We start from the raw sequence: 21,336 nt of genomic DNA, 5'->3' as shown, positions 1-21,336 counted from the left end.
CTGAAAGGAGGAGGATCATCTGGAGAACACTGAAGGGGGCTGCAATGGAAGATATAAATCATGTTTTTTACTTTTGCAGCCTTTGCTTCTGCAAGGCTGAGAACCTGCTTGTTTTTAGAATCAGCAGACATAAGCTAAATTCCACCGAGGGGCCAGAGATACAGTTATCTGACGAAAGGACATCTGTGTACCAAGAACATTTAATCTTCCTGCTTGTTTTGGTCAAAGACTGTCAGAGGCCTAACCTTGATGCAAAATAAACCATTATATTCAAAGTGATAATAAGCTGAAAATGATCTTATTCGATAGAAGCCTCGGCATGCTAGCTTGCTTGCTTATCTTTCTTTCTGTGCTGGGAATAGGTGCTTGGGTAAGCAGTTTTTGGGTAATATAAGCCATGGTCCCGCTGCTGAAGTTTGAAACTCTCCGAGAGGTGGCAACATCTCTCAGCAAGAAGAACTTCTAGAGTCCAGCCAACGTCCTGGTCGGGGGAGATGGAGAAGCTGCTACCGGCGCCCCGACAACTTACTACAAGTGTGCGGTCGTTGCCCCGCTTCGGCAATTGGGACCAGTCCAGGCATTGATAATTATAATTGGGAAGGGCTTGCAAATTGTAGTTTGATATCAGCTTTAGAATTTGTAATAAACATTTGTATAAACTGAAGTGCTCTCGGAGTGTGTGTCTATTTTCTTTCAGTAGCTCAAAGACTGTGACCAATCTAAAACGAACAAAGTGAGAGGTACAAGTTTACCCAGGACAGGGGCAAGTTTCGTCAGCAAGACTGATTAAACAGGAATCAGGTGCGGTTGTCCTGGAACAAAAAGGAATCTCTCTCTGAAGACTAACAAGAACCCTCCTGAGTGGTAATCATTTGCCTGTTAAGCACCAAAGACTGGTGAACTTTGTTAATGCTAACTTCTGTGCACAGTACAAGAATTGCCTGCAACCAGTGAGATTGGACTGTGATCCAAAGAACTTTTTAAATCTTAAATACACATTACACACATCTGCAGAAGACAGATGAGGGATTATTAGAGGGGGGATTAAGTAGGTTAGGTAGGTTAAGTAAGTAGGTTAATTAATAAGTTAAAATTGAATTCCATTTTCTTGTTTAAATATCATTAAAAACTACTTTTGTTTAAGTAACCCTGTGTTGTGGTGCATATCTTGCTGCTGGTTTTTGGGGTCCTCTGGACTCCGTAACAACAGATAAGATGGTTTATCTGGGTTTAAATATCTTTCTCTCCTGGAATCTTGGGGTTTTAGGAATGACACAGATGACAGTTAAATATGAAACATGAATTCCAATAAAAAAAAATAGTGGCTTTCAAGTTATTGGATGATTTGGTTGCCATCTCCCAAAATCCTTTTATTCCAGAGTACTAGAGAATTGGGTGAAACACAATACACCTTTTATATTCAGGAATGTGACAAAAGGTAGGAGTCTAACACCCATCAATGGGAATATGCTGGAAATCCTTATTAAGTATAATAATGACAGGATATTTAAAAGTGAACATTATTCTTTGAAAGAGATAAGTTTGACATATCTATTAAGGTTCCTTTTGAACAGTGGTTCCCAAATTTTATAAGGCTGCGCCCCCTTGGCCTCCAGGACACATCCTAAGTGCTGCCGCCTCCCCAATACAACAATGCCCGGGGGGGGGGGGGTAGTGGCGGCGCTGAGAGGACAACATGGTGGCCATCGAGCCCAGCTCTCACGAGAATGCTCTGTCGCTTATTTTGCTCACTACTGCCACCCTGAGTCTAGCCAGAAAATTACTGCACTGGTTTTTTCATTAAACTTTGCAGCAGAATGAATAATATAAGACTGAAGGTTTGGACCGCCCCCTTGGATCTTTCCACCACCTTGGCAGGGTAGTAATATACTACTTCAGAATGTATCAAGCAGGATAGATCAAGGCGAATCAGTAGTATACCTGAATTTCCCGAAAGCATCTGTAAGATGCTAAATAAAAGATTATTGGCATAATGAGGCATGATTGGAGCAATACCTTGCATGAACAGGAAACTGGCCAACAGAAAAAAAATATCCGAATGACTGGATCACTAAGGACTTGGAGACAAGGGCATACTTCAGCCAAATTTGCTGATGATGCAAAAGGTAGGTGGATTAGCAAATTGTGGTCATACAAGAGTGTGCAAAAGGAAAATGGTAGATTAAATGAGTGTGCCAGAGAGACAGAGTTCTCAAATTCATTCGAGATACAAATCAGACTTTTGAACAACAAGCACATTAAGGAATACAAGTAGAGAGTAGTGATGTTGAGGCCAAAATTGATCAGCCATGATCATATTAAAATGGCTTAAGTCCTGTTCATGATATTTTTGTAGTGAAAACACAATGCTGGAGAAACTCAGCAGGTCAAACAGTGTACTTTATATGGCAAAGAAAAAGATACATAATCAACATTTCAGGCTTGAACCCTTCATCAAGGTATGAACAAAATGTGGGCAAACGCTTTTGTGTTCTATATGCTAAGTACCAAGAATTAGAAAAAAACAACAAGGCAAAATAAAACAAAAGGTGGTATTGTAAAGGCAGAACAGGAGAGACATTCAGGTGAACTGACATTCAGATGAAACTCAAAGTCTTAGCAAATGTTTTTGAATAGTTGAGTTTTTATGTGGATAGCATGCAGAACAGCGTGTGTGTGAAAATAAATTCAATTCAACCAATACTACTCTGCCTTAACACAGTTATTACTGAGATGTGGATCAAATGCTACATTACTTGAGCTACTTGTACTTCTTCAGCCATTAGACCTTCCGACTCCAGATCATTTGCCACTTTGTTAATATCTTGCAAGCGAGATTCATTGGCCTTCAGATCCTTAAAAATAAATTGTCCAAATTAACAACTTCATCAATTGAGCGACATTTTTTTAACGTACCATGAATACATTTATTCTGCCACAAGCAAGGATGAGGCAGCAGTACGTTTCTTAAGTGGAAAATGGATAAATGGAACCAAATTCCTCCGGCAGCTCATTAATCAATTGACACTTCCTCAATAGCTTTGAAAACTGACTTCATACAGCAAGAGTGATGTCCTTTTTTTTGGTTTCGGATGCAAATACACAGAAAAATTCTTTGCCCATTTCCTCTCAATGCAGAAATTTCAAAAACTCCTATTTATGAAAATTTACATAGTACTGAAGATAACACAAGACAGTAGCTTAGCACTCATGGAGCTCATTTCTACCACTGAAGTTGTTTAATATATTTACTACTCTTTTGATGTATTCATTTGACAATTTCCAACAGCTAGCTTTATTGCTATGGACATGAATGGTTCAAGATAAGAGTCTCAGGATTCAATTTATTATCATTGTAATAAAACAGTGTCACATTACATGAAATTGTCTTTGCCTGCTGTAAGGCAGACAGATTCGCCATCGGCAGAAATTGCCTGAGCACCTCTTACAGTCAGAGAAAGTGAAGCAAAGAGGAGGTGTGTTCCCCCCCCCCCCCCCCCCCCCAGAGTGATCGAGTGTCCATAGATACGCCTCCAGCACTTCAGCAGCCTCTGCAGCCAGACAGAGTCCAGTCTAAACCACCAGATCCAAACCTCCGACACAGTCAGGAACCCTTCTGTACCCCCTCGCATCCTGGTTCCGATACCTAGTACCCTTCAGCTACTTTCGAGCCAGTCCCCAGCAGTCCACAGCCAACGCGAGTCTCCCATCAGCAGTCTCCAGCAAACCACAGCCTCTGTGTCACATGCATTGGTCTTTCAGCTGCAAAGCCTCCCTCACTGGTCCGTCACCATGGTCATCATCCCACAGGTTGTCTCTTCTACTTTTCCTTCTCAGACGGGGGATGGTCTTGGTTTTCTGGTGCCCTGCTCCAGTTCTCCACTCCACTAGAGTCTGCAATCCCTTGTGGCTGCTGCCAATCAGAGGCGCTGCCATCTTGGGCGTAGACCCCACGGTCTTGATTGCAGATGTTTAAAGTGGTAAGGTTATTGAGTCAATCAGGTCCTGAGCTTCAGAAACAGCATCAGAAGAACAAGTATAATATTATCAGGCATGGACGACATCAGGTTAGGCGCTGATGTCATACACCACTTGATAATCTGTAAAATTCAAGATACTGCCTTACAGACCTCTAAATGGAAATTGTGAAAGCTATGCTCTCCATAGTGTTTGGGATAAAGACATTTTTTCCTTTATTTGCCACAATGCTCCACAATTTTAAATTTGTAATCAAATAATTCACATGTGATAAAAGTGCACATTCCATATTTTATTCAAGGTTATTCTTATACATTTTGGTTTGATCAAGTAAAAATTACAACACACTTTATACATAGCCCCCTCATTTCACAGCACCATAATATTTGGGACATAGCAATGGTGTGTATATATTAAAGTAGTCATGTTTAGTACTTCGTTGCATATCCCCTGCACTCATTGACTGCTTGAAGTCTGTGACTCATAGCCATCACCATCTTCTCAGGCGATGCTCTGCCAGGCTCTTCAGCTCTAGCTTGTTTTGGGGGCTTTGTACCCTTAAGTTTTCTCTTCACCATGTGGAAGGCATGCTCAATTGGATTTAAATTGGGTGCCTGACTTGGCCATTCAAGAATTTTCCTGCTTTTAAACTCCTTTGTGCTTTAGTGGTATGTTTGGGATCACTGTCTTGCTGTAGGATGAAGCTCCAATGATTTGGATTCATATGTTTGAACTTGAACAGATGTTTCCATACACCTCAGAATTCATTTTGTTATTGCCATCAGCAGTTACATTTTCAATGAAGCCAGTACCTGTGGCAGCCCTACATGCCCAGGCCATTACACCCCCACCACCATGTTGCGCAGATATGAGGTAGTATGCTTTGGATCTTGGACAATTCCTTTATATCTCTACACTTTGCTCTGATACAGGTTAATCTTGATCACATCTGTTTCCAAGACCTTTTACAAGATTCAATTTATTTTCATGTAATAAAGACAGTGCAATATTACACAAAATTTATTTTCAACTGCTGTAAGGTAGACAGATTCACCATTGGCAGAAATGGACTGAAGTGTCTCTTACAGTCAGAGGAAGGGAAGCAAAACTGTTCCCTCAGAGCTCCCACAGCCCGTGCAGCCACAGAGTCCAGTCCAAATCATCAGCAGCCCGAGGTCCAGATCCAAACCTCCGACACAATCAGGAACCCTTCAGCAACATTCCAGTTCTAATACCTGGTACCTCTTCATCCAGTCACCAGCAGCCCACAGCCTGCGTAGGTTCCTCGTCTTGAGCCGCCGCCTGTGTGTTCTTTAGCCTGAGCCCCTCAAAGGTCCGCTGCCGTGGTCACTGTCCTGTGGGCCGTCTCCTCTGCCTCCCCTGTGCCAGTTCTCTGCTTCCTTGGTATCTACAACCTCTCGTGACTTCTGCCGATCATAGGTGCCACCATCTTGGGCAAAGACCCCTTTGAAAATAAAACCACCATTGGCTCCATTTACAGGCTGTTTGAAACCTGTACGGAGCTGATGGCAGTCGGACTGGGTGGCACTAGCACCACCATTTTGGAGCCAGCATTTTTTCCAGAATTCTGCAGACTCTTAAATACTTCAGCAAAATGTAATCTGGCCATCCTGTTTCTTTGGCTAAGTAGTGGTTTGCATCTGCAGTGTAGCCACAGTATTTCTGTTTATGAAGTCTTCTGTGGACAGCAGTCATTGGTACATCTACACCTGCCTCCTGAAGAGTTTTCTGATTTGTCAGAAAGGCATGGGGATTTTCCTTCATTATGATGAGAATTCTTCTGTCAAAAGCAGTAGAGAGCTTCCTTGGCCTACCAGTCCCTTTGCGATTACTGAGCTACCAGTATGCTCTTTCTTCTTAATGATGTTCCAAACAGTTAATTTTGGTAATTCTGCAGTTTGGGTGATGTCTTTTACTGTTCTATTCATGTTTTTCAGCCTCGTAATGGCTTTTTAGACTCTGGCACAACTCTGGTCCTCGTGTTAAAAAATGGCAACTCCAGACTACAGAGGTGATCAAAAGCAAACTTAGAAGCAAGCCCAGCTCTCTCAGACCTGCATCAATGAAGCAATTAAAAGACTTGAGCAATAACACACACCTGTAAAGCATTATGGTGCCCTGAAATAGGGAACAATGCATAAAAAGTGCTATAATTTCTACACATTCAAATCAAAATGTATATAAATAACCTTATGATAAAATCTGGAATGTGCACTTTAATCACATGTGAATTGTTTGATTACAAATTTAAAACTGTGGAGCACAGGGGCCAATAAAGAAAAAAATTGTCTGTCTCAAACATGATGGAGGGCCCTGAGAATATGCCATTGTGAGACAGCATATTTAGAAAGGGCCAGGGAAATTACTTAAAAGATGAGAAAATGTTAAAAATTAAAACCAAGATTTTAATATTTAAATTTACTCAGGATAAAACAAAATTTAATACAGTACATCAATGTACTGACCAGATGTTTAAGTAGTTAAATATGCAAGAATTACTGATTTCACAACTCAAATAAAAGTTTATGGTTTCCTTTTCTCCTCCACTATTAGAGTAACTCCAAAATAGTACTTACTTTCTGGAAGTCATCAAACTTCTTCTGCAATCCTTCCACCTGTTCCAAATCAGATCCCACCTCTTCACTGGTCAATGCTGCTTCCTTCTCATTAATCCACTGTTGAAGTTCATTGGCTTCACGGAAGAGCATGAACTTTTTACAGCTCTTTTCCAACATATCCTTGCGCTTTGTGCCTAGCTCCAGAATCGACTGGTATCTGAAAAAGAGGAGAACAAAAGTCAATCTGCAGCATCTGGTAATCTCAACCAATTAATGGGGATGCAATGACAACACAAAACTTTAACCACATGAACATAGAATTGATGATATTGGACAACTCTGTAAATACAAGAAATATGATGAAGACATCTAAAAGATACAACTGACATCTGCACTGAAATTGTTTACGTTTTTTAAGTATACATTGAAGCAACATTGTTCTTAAGACACAGGGATGGTGTATATAATTTCTGAAACAATTTTGTCTTTCTATTATTCTCAAAACTTCCCATGATTCTGTTGAAAGGTCTTCACCCTGATATATTAACTATTTCTCTTTTCACAAATACTACTGGATTTAATAAGTACTTGCAGCCTTTGTCTTTTTATAAATACTGGCCTCAGTTAACCCTGCTATATCATAGTACTTCTCATTATTACTACTACAGTTGCACTTTTGCCCCAAAGTTCTTAAATATTTTACACAAATCATTCACATTATAAATATGCCAAAGCATTCTTTATTACTTAAAACTAAAAATTCAAAGTCGATACTTGTAATAATCACAATAAACTGGTGTTCCAGATAATTCAGCAACAATCTTAAACCCTCAATACTGCCTATATTATGAATCAGAATTATTACAACACGTTATTTGACAAAACAAGTCTGTACCACCTCCAAATAAAACCACTCCAACAGTTCCAATCACCACTCTTTCCTCAGAGCCCTGCAAATTTCAATTATTTATCCAATTTCTTCTGAAGGCACACATGGATTTACCAATGGTGTCCATCACTATTCACCAATGATATTCACCATCATGACGACTACAAATTCCTTTTGAAGAGTGAAGAAAGATTTTAACAATGCATTAGAAGCCTCAGGCCAATGTGTTTGGGTTCTGTAGGAATCAAGTACAACACACTGACAGCTATTTTTCCACTTGATAAAAAAGATGCATTTCACTTTTCTTAAACACTGCATTTTTGTTTTTACACTTGATATCTAAAGAGAACCAAACTCAACATGATCTTAAAATTATATGGAACTAACATGGTCACTGGATGCAGAAAGAAGATTGTATATGGACACAATTGTCAGGATTCAAATTATTTTCTGTTATTTTTGCATTAGGACAAATACAACAGTGATTCAAAACTTTGCAAATTCAAATTACTTAACAATGGATCTGGCATCTAGTTTAGGTAATGTTCAGGATTTTAGAGAGAGTAATTGTTGAAGTTCTTCATCCCAAATCATCAATATAGACTGCTTGCTCAATTGTTTTATTAAGGATTGTTCAAATTTGGTTTACATTTCCTGTCCCTGGGTTAAATGATTGCTAATATTCACGCATCAGAATATTTTACAATTTCACCTTACCTAACCAATTCAACAGCACAATACTTAAAAAAAATAACCTGTACTTTGTTTCTTTTTGCGCATTGGTCCTAAAAGTTTGGTTTTTTTATAAATAATATAAATAAAACAATATAAACCCAAATGATTGAATGCTTTATGAATAAGCAACTTATCTAAAAACGGCAAGCCACTATTTGCAAATCAACAAATGAATAATTTTAAAAAGCCATGCATCCAAAATAGTCAAACTCACTGACTTTCACAGTACTCATCAGCTAAAGCGAACAAAAACACCATTCCCATCCACTATAAATGGAGTGCATAAGTAAGCCATTTCCTTGCAAGTCGATTTTTCAAGTGAGCAAAGTATTTAAAAGATTCATCCAGTGTCCATAAGCACAAGCAAAAATGCAGTCCAAAAGTGAATGGAAGTGTGGAGATCACATCAAGTGAGGAACAGCTGAGCCTACTCACAATTCCTCCACCTGCTTCATACGGAGTACAACGCTGCCAACCTCCTTAGCTAGCAGAGCCCTGGACAAACAAAAGGAGCAGAGCACAGCATGCATCATTAGTGGATTAATGGCTTAAAGCAACTGTTGAAGAAAGGAAAATTAGTTAATTTTCCTAGTCAGTAGGTAAAAGCAAACAAGCATTAGCTAATGATTTAAGTTAGATTAGTTACAAGCAATAAGGCCAGCTCACCAAAGAAAATTTATTTCAGAACCTCTAAAGAAACCATTAAAGACTCGTGCAATTTTCTAAGATTCCTCATTTCTCTTTCAATCTGAACTGCTAATTATTTGCAATAGACAATAGGCATAGTGCTTCCTTCTAACCAATTAAGTTGAAAATTGCAGCAATCTATTCAAAGCAGATATTTTTAACTAACCATAATGATTTGCAGCTACACTGACCGTACAGCCTGCACATTCTTCAAACCTGGAAAAGCCATCCCGAGAAATTATGCAGAAGTGAGAGTTAGAAATTTAATGCAAGCAATCAGAATTTCACAGCACAAATGATTGTCTTTTGCACATGATCCAGATTTCTGTATTGGCCTACACTTATGTTTCTGAATATTAAAACTTTTTCTTTTCAGAGAAAATTTACAACTATGTTGCCAAGACTTGAAGATCCAAGTTATAGGGAAAGGTTGAAGAGGTTAGTACTTTATTTCCTGGAGTATCAGAGAATGAGGGGAGATTTAATAGAGGTATAAAAAATTATGAGGGGTATAAACAGAGAAATGCATGCAAGCTTTTTCCTCTGAAGCAGGACTAACTGCAGGATGTGGATTCAAGGTGAATGGGTAAATATTAGGGGAAACTTCACTCAGATGGTGATGAGAGTGTGGAACGAGCTGCCAGCAGAAGTTGTGGACATGGATACAATTTTGACACTCTAGAAAAGTTTGGATGGATACATAGATCGGAGGGGGTACGAAGGGCTATGGCCTGGGTCTAGGCAGAAGAATAATAGTTTGCCATGGACTAGATGGGCTGAAGGGCATGTTTCTGTGGTCTATGGTTCTATTACAGCTTGCTTTGTTAACTGTTTCAGTGTACCCCATCTCCGATCAACCTAACTTTTGGATCATGCTTCCTTGCCATTCAATGGAACTAGTTTTTCTTAAATTTACCTTACCATACCAAAACATTTCACTACTTTGAGCACTTATCAGAACTCCTATTTGAATGAAAATAATCCCAAAATGTTTCCATCTCTTATTATCAATATTGCTCTTTTCCTTGAACAACATGTTATTTTATGTAATGCCATCAAACAGTACAGGTACACGATCCTTTATCCGGAACCCTTGGGGGACAGTGTGTTCCGAATTTCAGATTTTTCTGGATTTCGGAAAGCCCACCTGAATTGTGCTGCTGTATCCACCCCCATCCCTTTCCAGTCGCCCGGCCGTCTACCCCGACTGCCGGTCCCTCGCTACTGTAAGGTAAAACATCATGAGATGGGAATGTGTAGGGAGTTACCCTGTACAGGGCAGTAACAAGAAGGGGAGGTGTCCTTGTACTCCTGTTAGGTAAAACATCATGAGATGGGACCGGAGAAGGAGTCACCCAGTACTAAGGAGTAACAGAATGCATCCTTGTACTTACAAGATAAGAGAGACATTGATGGATTGAGAGGCAGGAAGCTAGCAGGGAAAGGATAGCAACAGTTTTAGTCATTGGACAAGTAATGATATGATGATGTTCTAAGCATGTATCCAAGGGTATAAAAAATCACCATTTTGCTGATAACGGCAGAATGCATTCTCCGACTAACCTGGTTGGTCGCAAGTGTTACAATCCGGTAATAAAGAACAAAGAACCCTGATTTCGACTCAGCCTGGTGTTTGTCTCACTCATTCATGAACAAAGCAGACCTAACACTACCCAGATGTCTTCTCAAACCGCGGTCCCTTGGCTGCCCAGCCCCCTCCTCAGCTGCCTGGCAGTCTAACCTAACTGCAGTCCCTTGGACCCCTCTCCCAACCATGGTCCCTCGGCCGCCCGGCAGTCTACCCCAACCGCAGTCCCTCGGCCATCTCCCCCGGCCACCCGCCAGTCTACTCCGGCCGTCTTCCCCGACCGCCGGTCCCCACTTGCCAGATTTTGGAGCTTTCCAGATTTTAGATGTCTGGATAAAGGATCGTGTACCTGTAGTTGAAAAAATTCCACGTGCTCTGAACAATGATACTCAGAATCACTGTCATTTTACTAGGTTCACTCAGTTTAGCAGGATGCACATTAATTATACCCAATACACACCCCTCTAGCTTTTGCAAGGTGATGAATATTATTTATATTTTATTTGCTTTTCTATCAGATTCTCCTCTTCACTTTTCTTAGCTGTTCATGTTATGTTTTCCCCTTAAAATCTTTCCCAACCTCAAAATGTTTTCTATGTACAGGACTACATAAGCTTGCAATGACTCAGAAAAATCTGTTAGTCAAAAGCTATTGGATACAACTTGCTTCAAGTTTAGTCAAATTAATGAGTACATGAAGCAAGATTCATGCAGGTTGCTTGTGTGCGCACACATGTTAAAAAAAACACATATATAAATATATATATTACATGCTCATATACACAAATATATATTATATAAATTATATATAACATAATATATATCATACAATATACCAGTACCGTATATTTCAGCGTACAAGTCAACCTTCAGATAAGACAGATCCCCATTTCATGGTTTTATTGTATATCAGGAGTATAAGACAACTCCCCCCATCCACCCACCCCCCCTCAATTTTCTGCAAGTAAATTGTCCAGGCCTCCCAGCAACAACCCAAACTTTGCTTCAACATCCCAATCGCCAAGTAACAAATCTGTAAATTAAACAAATTAAAAACAGAGTAACAAAAAACCCTTTGCTTCTAGCTGGGAAGATCCCAAACTGTGCTGGGTCCAAGTCTTCACATCAGCTGCAGCCAGAGTCGGCGACTCCATTCTCATCATCGGATGTGGTGCTGTCCGCATCGAAGAAGTCGCCTTGCTGTCCAAGTGTACTCGGTGCAGGAATCACGGCTATGTGTTGGATCCCGGGTAGGACTGGGGACCTCAGGCTATACAATTGTAAAATGTCCGGGTGGATTATGGCAGCGCCTGTGGTGGGGAGGTGTTTCCAGGATTGTCTTATACACCAAATCTATGTTGAGTGATTTTTTTTTGAGTTGAATTTAAAGTCTCATTTTTGTATCTGGCATACAAGATGAATCCTGATTTTTGAGTGCTTTTTGAGGGTTTCGGAGTCAACTTATATGGCAAAGTATATGGTATATACACAATATTTACCAACTAAAAATGTGTGTGTGTGTGTACACAGATATAAAAAAATTTATATTATATATATATATATACACACACACACATACACATATATATATATATATAAAATACTATATATGTCATACCCACACTCCTGTTCGGCTCCGAATCATGGGTCCTCTACCGGCATCACCTACGGCTCCTAGAACGCTTCCACCAGCGTTGTCTCCGCTCCATCCTCAAAATTCATTGGAGCGACTTCATCCCTAACATCGAAGTACTCGAGATGGCAGAGGCCGACAGCATCGAGTCCACGCTGCTGAAGATCCAGCTGCGCTGGGTGGGTCACGTCTCCAGAATGGAGGACCATCGCCTTCCCAAGATCATGTTATATGGCGAGCTCTCCACTGGCCACCGTGACAGAGGTGCACCAAAGAAGAGGTTCAAGGACTGCCTAAAGAAATCTCTTGGTGCCTGCCACATTGACCACCGCCAGTGGGCTGATATTGCCTCAAACCGTGCATCTTGGCGCCTCACAGTTCGGCGGGCAGAAACCTCCTTTGAAGATTTTGAAGAAGACCGCAGAGCCCACCTCACTGACAAAAGACAAAGGAGGAAAAACCCAACACCCAACCCCAACCAACCAATTTTCCCCTGCAACCGCTGCAACCGTGTCTGCCTGTCCCGCATCGGACTTGTCAGCCACAATCGAGCCTGCAGCTGACATGGACTTTTACCCCCTCCATAAATCTTTGTCCGCGAAGCCAAGCCAAAGAAGAAAGAAGAAAGAAAAATACATACATACATATATAATATATATATCTATCTATCTCTCTATCATATATACACAGACACACATACACACACTTGTCCTACAATGATGGCAATCATGTTTTTGGAGATAACTACAATATTATTTAGGATCATCCTTCAAATTAATTGCAGCAAAATCTGAAATGAGCAGGAAGCATAGCCTAGAAGAAGTGCCTTTTGCTGAATATTATGTATGAAATCATTACCCTAGTAACATCAGAAATTGGTAACAAGAGAGTGCCAACAGCTCTGAAGGCATGCCTGTCAGAAATTCATTAATATTCAAGATCAGCATTTGGTGCAAAGACTGTAATGGTTGTTTTTGGGGTGACACACAGTCACAAGAACACAAAAATATTATATTAATAAATCATTCAGCGGAAAGAGTGACCAACTGTTTCATCAAGTTGGTACTTAAAAAGAGCTTTGCCATTGGTACCTACTCTTCACCCAAACTCTTGCATAATTTTCATACTAGCCCTCACACATTTTGCCAATCCCAAACAATTTTTCCTGTAAGAAAAAGTGAGATGCAAACCACTAAAAAATAAACAGCTACTCCCAAGTTAATGGTAACCACCCAAAAAACAATGAAAGTACTGAACCCAACCACCAAAAATGCAGTGCTCATTAACTAATTGCTGTTTTTTTTAAAATAATGTGCCTGGTCTTATAATGATAGGTTTAGTTACTTACTGATTTTCTATCTGTTCCTGACGTATTGCAATGCTGCTTGAATCCTCCAGCAAATTCTCACGTGATGCACTCTGTGCTGGGTCCAATTTTTTAACATACGCAGCAGGAACAAATCCCTGACGATCATTCACTTCCACTTTCCACCAATCCTTCAGAATATAACCAAAGACAAACATCAGCAGTTGCGCAAAAACCATCCAACCCTGAAGGAGGTTATTCTAAATACATTCTGCCTATTGAGGATAGGACACAATATTTACCCTGAATAATGTCTTAGATATGCTCATATCCTAATAAAGGAAACTCATTCATTATAAAATTCTGTAAAGAATTGTTCTAAGTACTTTTTGAATTCTACACCTGCATGACCAAAATACCATGCCATTTCCTTACAACATTAAAATTTCCCATGACAAAATAGTTCATAATCAACTTTAACCAAATGCAGGAGGATGATGTGCTGACTATTATCAACTGACAATATGCAGAAAACAAAAGCACATAACCAAGCATTTCTCTTCTTCCAACAATCACACACTGTTGCTATTGAAAGATGAAGTTCTCAAACATCTTGATATGTTCAAAATAAGATGAAAACACAACAGTGGAACTTACATACATTGTTACTTAAAGTGAATGGAACAAATTAAAATACCACCACACAATTTATTATCAGTTCATTTAACATTTTCAGTCTGACCTGGTATTGGTTTACCTTATTAGTGCTGTTTAGGAGGGTAAGAATATCGCCTTTTTTCATGGTCACTTCACGAGGGCTCTTCTCCTGATAATCATACAGTGCCAAAACCAGTTCTTTTCCAGTTTCATCATCTGAGGGAGCCACTTGTTGCTGAAGAGATAGAAGCAATTAACCATGCACAATATTTATTAACAATAGAATTATTAACTGAAGTTCTGCAAGAATGCTTTAACATATGGCTTTTGTTGAAGTTCAGTATAAAATTTGTTTCAATGCTTAGAACTTCTTACACGACAGCCTTGGGCCTGCTCCTTCAATGCCTGAATGCTGCTTCCATATGCTATTAGATCAGACATCAGAGCTTCATGTTTCTTTAATAGGGCCTAAAAAGAAATAAAATATTTTTATCACACCATTTAATAAAGTTCAATCCACAAACTGCAGAAATAGGAGAATAATTTGGACATTCATTCCTCTGATAGTTCACCCACTTTATCAATTACATGAGGCATTCAAGGGACTTGACTCTAACTGTCAATTGTAACATTACCACAGGTACATAATCCTTTATCCAGACATCTAAAATCTGGAAAGCTCCAAAAACCGGCAAGTGGGGAGAGAGACGGCAGCGCGAGTCGGGTGGGCGGGGGGTGAGACGGCGCAGCGTGATTGGAAGGGAGTGGGGGTGGATATGGCAGCACAATTCAGGTGGGCTTAAATCTGGCTTTCTGAAATCTGGAAAAATCTGAAATTCCCCCAAGGGTTCTGGATAAAGGATTGTGTACCTGTACCTCTATTCAGGTTAACAATAGTAGGAGTAGGATTTATGAAATTAAGAATGGACATATTTAGCATTCCTGATTTTTTTTCCACAAATTTTGTTAAGAGTTATACATGTGGCAGTTAGATTAAAAAAGTTTCAAATTGATGTGTCATGCTGCCTGAAATAAGGGCACAAAATGGCCAATAGACCTTGAGACCTGCTGCACCATTCAACATGATTGTGGCTGCTCTTTTCCACAATCTTAAATAAAAATATTGAATAAACTGACCTCCACAATTTTCTGTGATAAAAAATTCCTTAGGTTCACTAGCCTCTTCATGAAGAAATATTACCTGGTTCAAGTTATAAATTGTCAACCATAAATCCATGCATGGGTTGAGTTGTGGCCCAAGATATTCCAGCTATCTAAAACAGCTTCCTTGTGTCGATTTGGTCTATAAAATCTCCTCCCATTCTCCAAAACCCCAGTGAATATACACCCAATTAACCCAATTTCTCCTTGTCCGTCAGACCTACCATCCTAGGACAGAATACAGTAAACTTTTCTTGGAATATGTCCATGGTACAAACACCCTTCTTCACACAAGACCAAACAGCACAAAATGCTTGACCATCTGTACAAGGTTTTCCTGAGGCTGTGTACAGCTGTGGCAATATAGGTGCCTAATCTTTTGTCCAGGATCGTCGGGACTGGACACCTGCCATTGTTTGGAATCTTCCAGATTTTGGAATCATTTTGATTCAGTATCTTTAAGCCTGCCCGCCCAAGTCACGCTGCCGTCTCTCCCCCACCAACTCCACCCCTCCCCCCCCACCCCCCCGCCCAGCCATACCAGTACCAGGGAAATGACCCAGTCCTCATTCCCCTGCCCTGGCATAGTGGTTTCAGCTGTGTGGGGGGGACTGTGGGTAGCGACAACAGCCAATGAGCCACTGCTGGGCCAACTGAAAGCACCGCGCCACTGGACGGGTGTCAGTATGCGGTGATTCAGAGGTGCTTATAAAGTAGCCGAACGATACAGGATATTCCAACGTGAGTTGACCGAGGGTCATGCTCAACGGGTAGGATACTTACAAAATAATGATACCATTCATTACTGATGTGGAGCATGACAGGAAATATGGGAGTTGAGCAAGAGTCACGTTGGGTCATGTTTAGTGCTGAACTCCATTTTTGATGAGCAGATATCATCTCCCGAAAAAAGTGCCGTTTTTTGGAATTCAGGATAAAAGGTTAGGCACTAGTGTATCTTTGCTTCTGTACTCAAATCCTCAGAATGATGGCTACCATAGTACAGTACAATCTCCATTAGCTTGAATTTAATCAACCAGAAAAATCAAACAACTGGCAAAAATCAGAAGGAATAAATAAATCACCCTGCTGAACTAGCAATGCCCCTCAATGTGCATGCATTCTTTTTGCTGTCGCCATTTGAGTGGAGATGAGCTGGGTTATCAGCACAGGGAAGATGCGCTGGAACACTAGCTTGGAGGTGAGTGGGATTGCGCTGAGGGACTGACTGGGAAATTGATGTGGAGGTGAGTCGGGTTGCACCAAGGGCCTGACCGTGACACTGGCCTGGAGGGGAGTTGGGTTAGCCGAAGGACTGGCCAGGACATTGGCGTGGAGGTGAGTCAGGTTGCACCGAGGGTCTAACATGGATACTGGGATAAAGAGCCAGTCGATGCTCCCTTGCCACTGGGGAAACTGTCCCAAAGACTGCCATATCTTTGCCTAGTAAGAGTTTTTATTTTTATTAGTATTAAGTACAGTGGCATGCAAAAGTTTGGCACCCCTGGTCAAAATTTCTGTTACTGTGAATAGCTAAGTGAGTAAAATATGACCCGATTTCAAAAAGCCATAAAGTTAAAGATGACACATTTCTTTAATATTTTAAGAAAGATTACTTTTTTATTTCCATCTTTTACAGTTTTGAAATAACCAAAAAGGAAAAGGGCCCTAAACAAATTTTGGCCACCCTGCATGATTAGTATTTAGTAACACCCACTTTGGCAAGTATCACAGCTTGTAAACACTTTCTGTAGCCAGCTAAGAGTCTTTCAATTCTTGATTTTTGCCCATTCTTTCTTGCAAAAGGCTCCTAGTTCTGTGAGATTCTTGGGCCATCTTGCATGCATTGCTCTTTTGAGTCCTATCCACTGATATTCGATGATTGCTTAGATCAGGAGACTGTGAGGGCCATGGCAAAACCTTCAACTTGCTCCTCTTGAGATAGTCCATTGTGGGTTTTGAGGAGTATTTAGGATCATTATCTTGTTGCAGAAGCCATCCTCTATTCATCTTCAATTATTTTTTAATTGATACAGACTGTGTGATGCTTGTTCCAGAATTTGCTTATATTTAATTGAATTAATTCTTCCCTCTACCAGTGAAATGTTCCCTGTGCCAATGGCTGCAACACAAGCCCAAAGCATGATCAATCCACACCAGTGCTTAACAGTTGGACAGATGTTTTTTTTTCACACTATGAACCATACTGACCAAAATACACACAAACATTTCCCTCTTGAATATACACAGTGTCATTTTCTCCCTTCCCCCCCCCCCCCCACCCACTCAACGTTCAACCTATATGATACATTAAACCCATTAAACAATGTCATCACACAATGAAAATAAACAAGAAATTTGTGTCTTCTACTTTTACATACTGGGTCAGTTCATTTCATCGTCTTCTCCTTCTGTCATTTTAGGCAGTGGATATCCGCGGTAGGACTTCTCAATGTTGTGTTCCATGTACGGTTCCCAAATTTGTTCGAATACTGTGATGTTATTTCTTAAATTATATGTTATTTTTTCCAATGGAATACATTTATTCATTTCTATGTGCCATTGCTGTATTCTCAGGCTATCTTCTAATTTCCAGGTTGACATAATACATTTTTTTGCTACAGCTAAGGCTATCCTAATAAATCTTTTTTGTGCTCCATCCAAATCGAGTCCAAGTTCTTTACTTCTTATATTACTTAGAAGAAAGATCTCTGGATTTTTTGGTATGTTGCTTTTAGTGATTTTATTTAATACCTGGTTTAGATCTTCCCAAAACTTTTCCACTTTCTCACATGCCCAAATTGCATGTACTGTTGTTCCCGTTTCCTTTTTACAACAAAAACATCTGTCTGATACTGTTTAACTTTTGGGGCGTGATGTATAGCCTGTGTAACCAATTATATTGTATCATGTGTAACCTCATGTTTATTGTATTTCTCATAGTTCCAGAGCATAACTTCTCCCATGTTTCCTTCTTTATCTTTATGTTTAGATCTTGTTCCCATTTTTGTTTGGGTTTACAGCTTGTTTCCTCGTTCTCTTTCTCTTGCAGTTTGATGTACATGTTTGTTATAAATCTTTTAATTATCATTGTGTCTGTAATCACATATTCAAAATTGCTTCCTTCTGGTAACCTCAGCCTGCTTCCCAATTTGTCTTTCAAGTAGGTTTTCAGTTGGTGGTATGCAAACATTGTACCGTGAGTTATACCATATTTGTCCTTCAGTTGTTCAAAAGATAATAATTTATTTCCCGAAAAACAATTTTCTATTCTTTTGATCCCTTTTCTCTCCCATTCTCTAAAGGAAAGGTTATCTATTGTGAAAGGGATTAGTTGATTTTGCGTCAATATTAATTTTGGTAGTTGATCATTTGTTTTATTCCTTTCTACGTGAATCTTCTTCCAAATGTTGAGCAGATGATGCAGTACTGGTGAATTCCTATGATGCACCAGCTTTTCATCCCACTTATATAGTATATGTTCAGGTACCTTCTCCCCTATTTTATCTAGCTCCAATCTGGTTTTTCCCTTGTTTGATAAAAATGTGATAGGTATCTTAATTGTGCTGCTCTATAATAATTCTTAAAGTTTGGTAGGTGTAAGCCCTCTTGTTTGTACCATTCTGTTAATTTATCGAGAGCTATCCTCGGGGACAGATGTTCTTTTCATGAAATTCTGCACCCTTTTTTCTCCTAACACCTTTGCTCATTGTGGCCAAAAAGATATATTTTAACTTCATCAGTCCACACATAGGACTAGTTTCCAAAATGCATCAGGCTTGTTTAGATGTTTTTTTGCCAACTACTGACACTGAATTTTGTGGTGAGGGCGCAGGAAAGGTTTTCTCCTGATGGCTTTTCCATGAGGGTCATATTTGTGCAGGTGTCGCTGCACAGTAGAACAGTGCACTACCACTCCAGAGTCTGCTAAATCTTCCTAAAGGTCTTTTTCAGTCAAACGGGAGTTTTGATTTTCCTTTCTAGCAATCTAAGAGCAGTTCTCTCATAAAGTTGTCTTGGTCTTTCAGTCCTCAACTTGACTTCCACCATTCTTGTTAACTGCAATTTTTAAAATTACATTACGAACTGAGGAAACAGCCACCTGAAGACACTTTGCTTCTTCTAGCCTTCTCCTGCTTCGTGGGAATCATTTATTTTAACTTTCTGAGTGCTAGGCAGTTATTTAGAGGAGCCCATGGCTGCTAATTGTTGGGACAAGATTTGAAGAGTCAGGGTAGTTATAAAGCTTTGAAATTTGCATCACTTGGCCTTCCCTAACGATGACTGTGAATAAGCCCTAACAAGCTAATTAAGGTCTGAGACCTTGGAAAATATCTGAAAGCTCAAATCTCTTGGGGTGCCCAAACTTTTGCATACCACAGTATATTAGAATGTCTTTATCTATAGACTTGGTGGAGAGGGTTAATTATGATAGCGGCACGGTTACCACAATGCTGCTACAGTGCCAGCAATCTGGGATCGAATTTACATTTTCTAAGTCATGAGAATTACTTGATTAAAGTGAACTTTACATAATTAAAGATGTTAATATGGTATACCCCGCTTTACGAAACTACAGTGTTCCTATGAAACCTTTTGTAAGCCAAAATGGCATAGAGCAAAGACCCATTCACTACTATTGGAGGCTATTTTCGTAAAAGCAAACACAACTTTCTTCATCAAAGCAAATTTTTGGAATTCGAGTATTCGTAAAGAGGTGTATACTTGTATTGATTTTTTTTTTCCAAATTCCTTAACATTTTGCACTCTTTTAAACAATGTTTTCTTAATACAGGAGTATTAGTTTGACATCAGAAGAGTGAGTCTCAGTCTTCTGGAAAATTTGCACATCAAGTATATGCAATCCCTGTAGGTGCCGGATAATTGAGATTTTATTGTATTAGTCTTCCTAATAGCCTGCTACATCTGAAAATTTGATTTCACCATCTGACACAAGATCTGTTGCACCTTTTTTCTTAATCTATCATTATTCAGATAATAATGCCTTCTTATTTTTAAGAACCAAAGTGGATACCTCATTTACCTATGCTGTATTGAATTTGCCCACTCAACTGGTCAAAACCCTTTGCATCCTTTACACACAGCACACCCGCCTGGTGTACTGCCTTTCATTCAAATTCCCTATCTCACTTGTGAACCCCATCTTGTACAAGATTTACCTTTTCCTGAACAACTCCCATGCCTTACAGCTTTGTGGATTTATGGAGCTTCCATGGTAATCATTATTGTAAAGAAGGAGCCATACCTCAGCAGAATCTTCATCTTTTCCATAGTCAATGCTGCCAACAACTGGCTCTTTCTCCCTCATCCAAGATTCTGCCTCATTCGCATCAGCAAAGTATTGCTGAGCCTGTAGTGAATCTTCCAAATCTTGGCGTCTCTGGGCAGCCTTAGCTTTTAAGGAATCCCATTTCTGATTTAAATCATTGAGCTTGGTTTTCACCTCTTCACTGGCAAAGTGACCTGACAAAGAATTAAACAGAAAGATTATATAGAAATTTCACAAATGAAACAAACTATTTGGATCTTTGGTGTACCGACTTTTATTCAAATTCCCTATCTTACTTGTGAACCCCATCTTGTACAAAATTTACCATTTCCTGAACAACATCCACAATTCAAAACTTGCTATGGACCAACAAAAAGGAAAAAAAAAATCAAAAATGACATCAGAGTTGGCACATAATATAACCAAATACTCAAAACAAAATTTTTAAAAAAAATGGCACTATTGTAACTTTAATTTTGTAGCCACATCACTTTTGTTTCATGCTTTGTTCTGCTCTAAGATATGAAAATCTAAGCACTGAGTACAATTAATATAAAGAGTAAATGCATAATGTACTGTGAAGGGTCGAATAGATGCTGTCTTCAGAAATTACCAAACTCAGCTTCAGCAGCATATTCAGTGTTCACAGGTTTGAATTCTGATAATCAATGCTCCAAATTGTTTACAGCCACAAACTGTCATTTATAACAAGTTTGACTAAAATCATCCAATTTCGTTTTCTTTTTAAAGCCCCAACTGATCATTTAACAATTCATTCACTTTCCTTTTGCTAAGAACAGCCATTAATTCTTGGAAAAAAATCTTTTTATTTT

At 39.5% G+C, this 21,336-nt stretch overlaps 1 protein-coding gene across 13 annotated transcripts in view; it reads right to left on the bottom strand.

The window, feature by feature from the left end:
• sptan1 (spectrin alpha, non-erythrocytic 1) overlaps nt 1–21,336 on the bottom strand; it is a 288,463-nt gene that overhangs the window by 64,451 nt on the left and 202,676 nt on the right. For 11 of the 13 annotated variants that reach the window (XM_069918941.1, XM_069918885.1, XM_069918909.1 and 8 more), the window contains 7 exons: nt 20,480–20,697; nt 14,428–14,520; nt 14,153–14,287; nt 13,438–13,586; nt 8,617–8,676; nt 6,576–6,774; nt 2,757–2,855 (listed from right to left, as the gene is read on the bottom strand). In XM_069918941.1, the coding sequence (XP_069775042.1) occupies nt 2,757–2,855; nt 6,576–6,774; nt 8,617–8,676; nt 13,438–13,586; nt 14,153–14,287; nt 14,428–14,520; nt 20,480–20,697 (953 nt within the window). The remainder of the gene's footprint in view (nt 1–2,756; nt 2,856–6,575; nt 6,775–8,616; nt 8,677–13,437; nt 13,587–14,152; nt 14,288–14,427; nt 14,521–20,479; nt 20,698–21,336) is intronic. The other 2 variants (XM_069918927.1, XM_069918982.1) reach the window with 1 other exon arrangement.

This window comes from Narcine bancroftii, chromosome 1 (genome assembly GCF_036971445.1).
Source record: "Narcine bancroftii isolate sNarBan1 chromosome 1, sNarBan1.hap1, whole genome shotgun sequence".
Taxonomy (NCBI): Eukaryota; Metazoa; Chordata; class Chondrichthyes; order Torpediniformes; family Narcinidae; genus Narcine; species Narcine bancroftii.
This window is presented reverse-complemented; position numbering and strand designations above follow the sequence as displayed.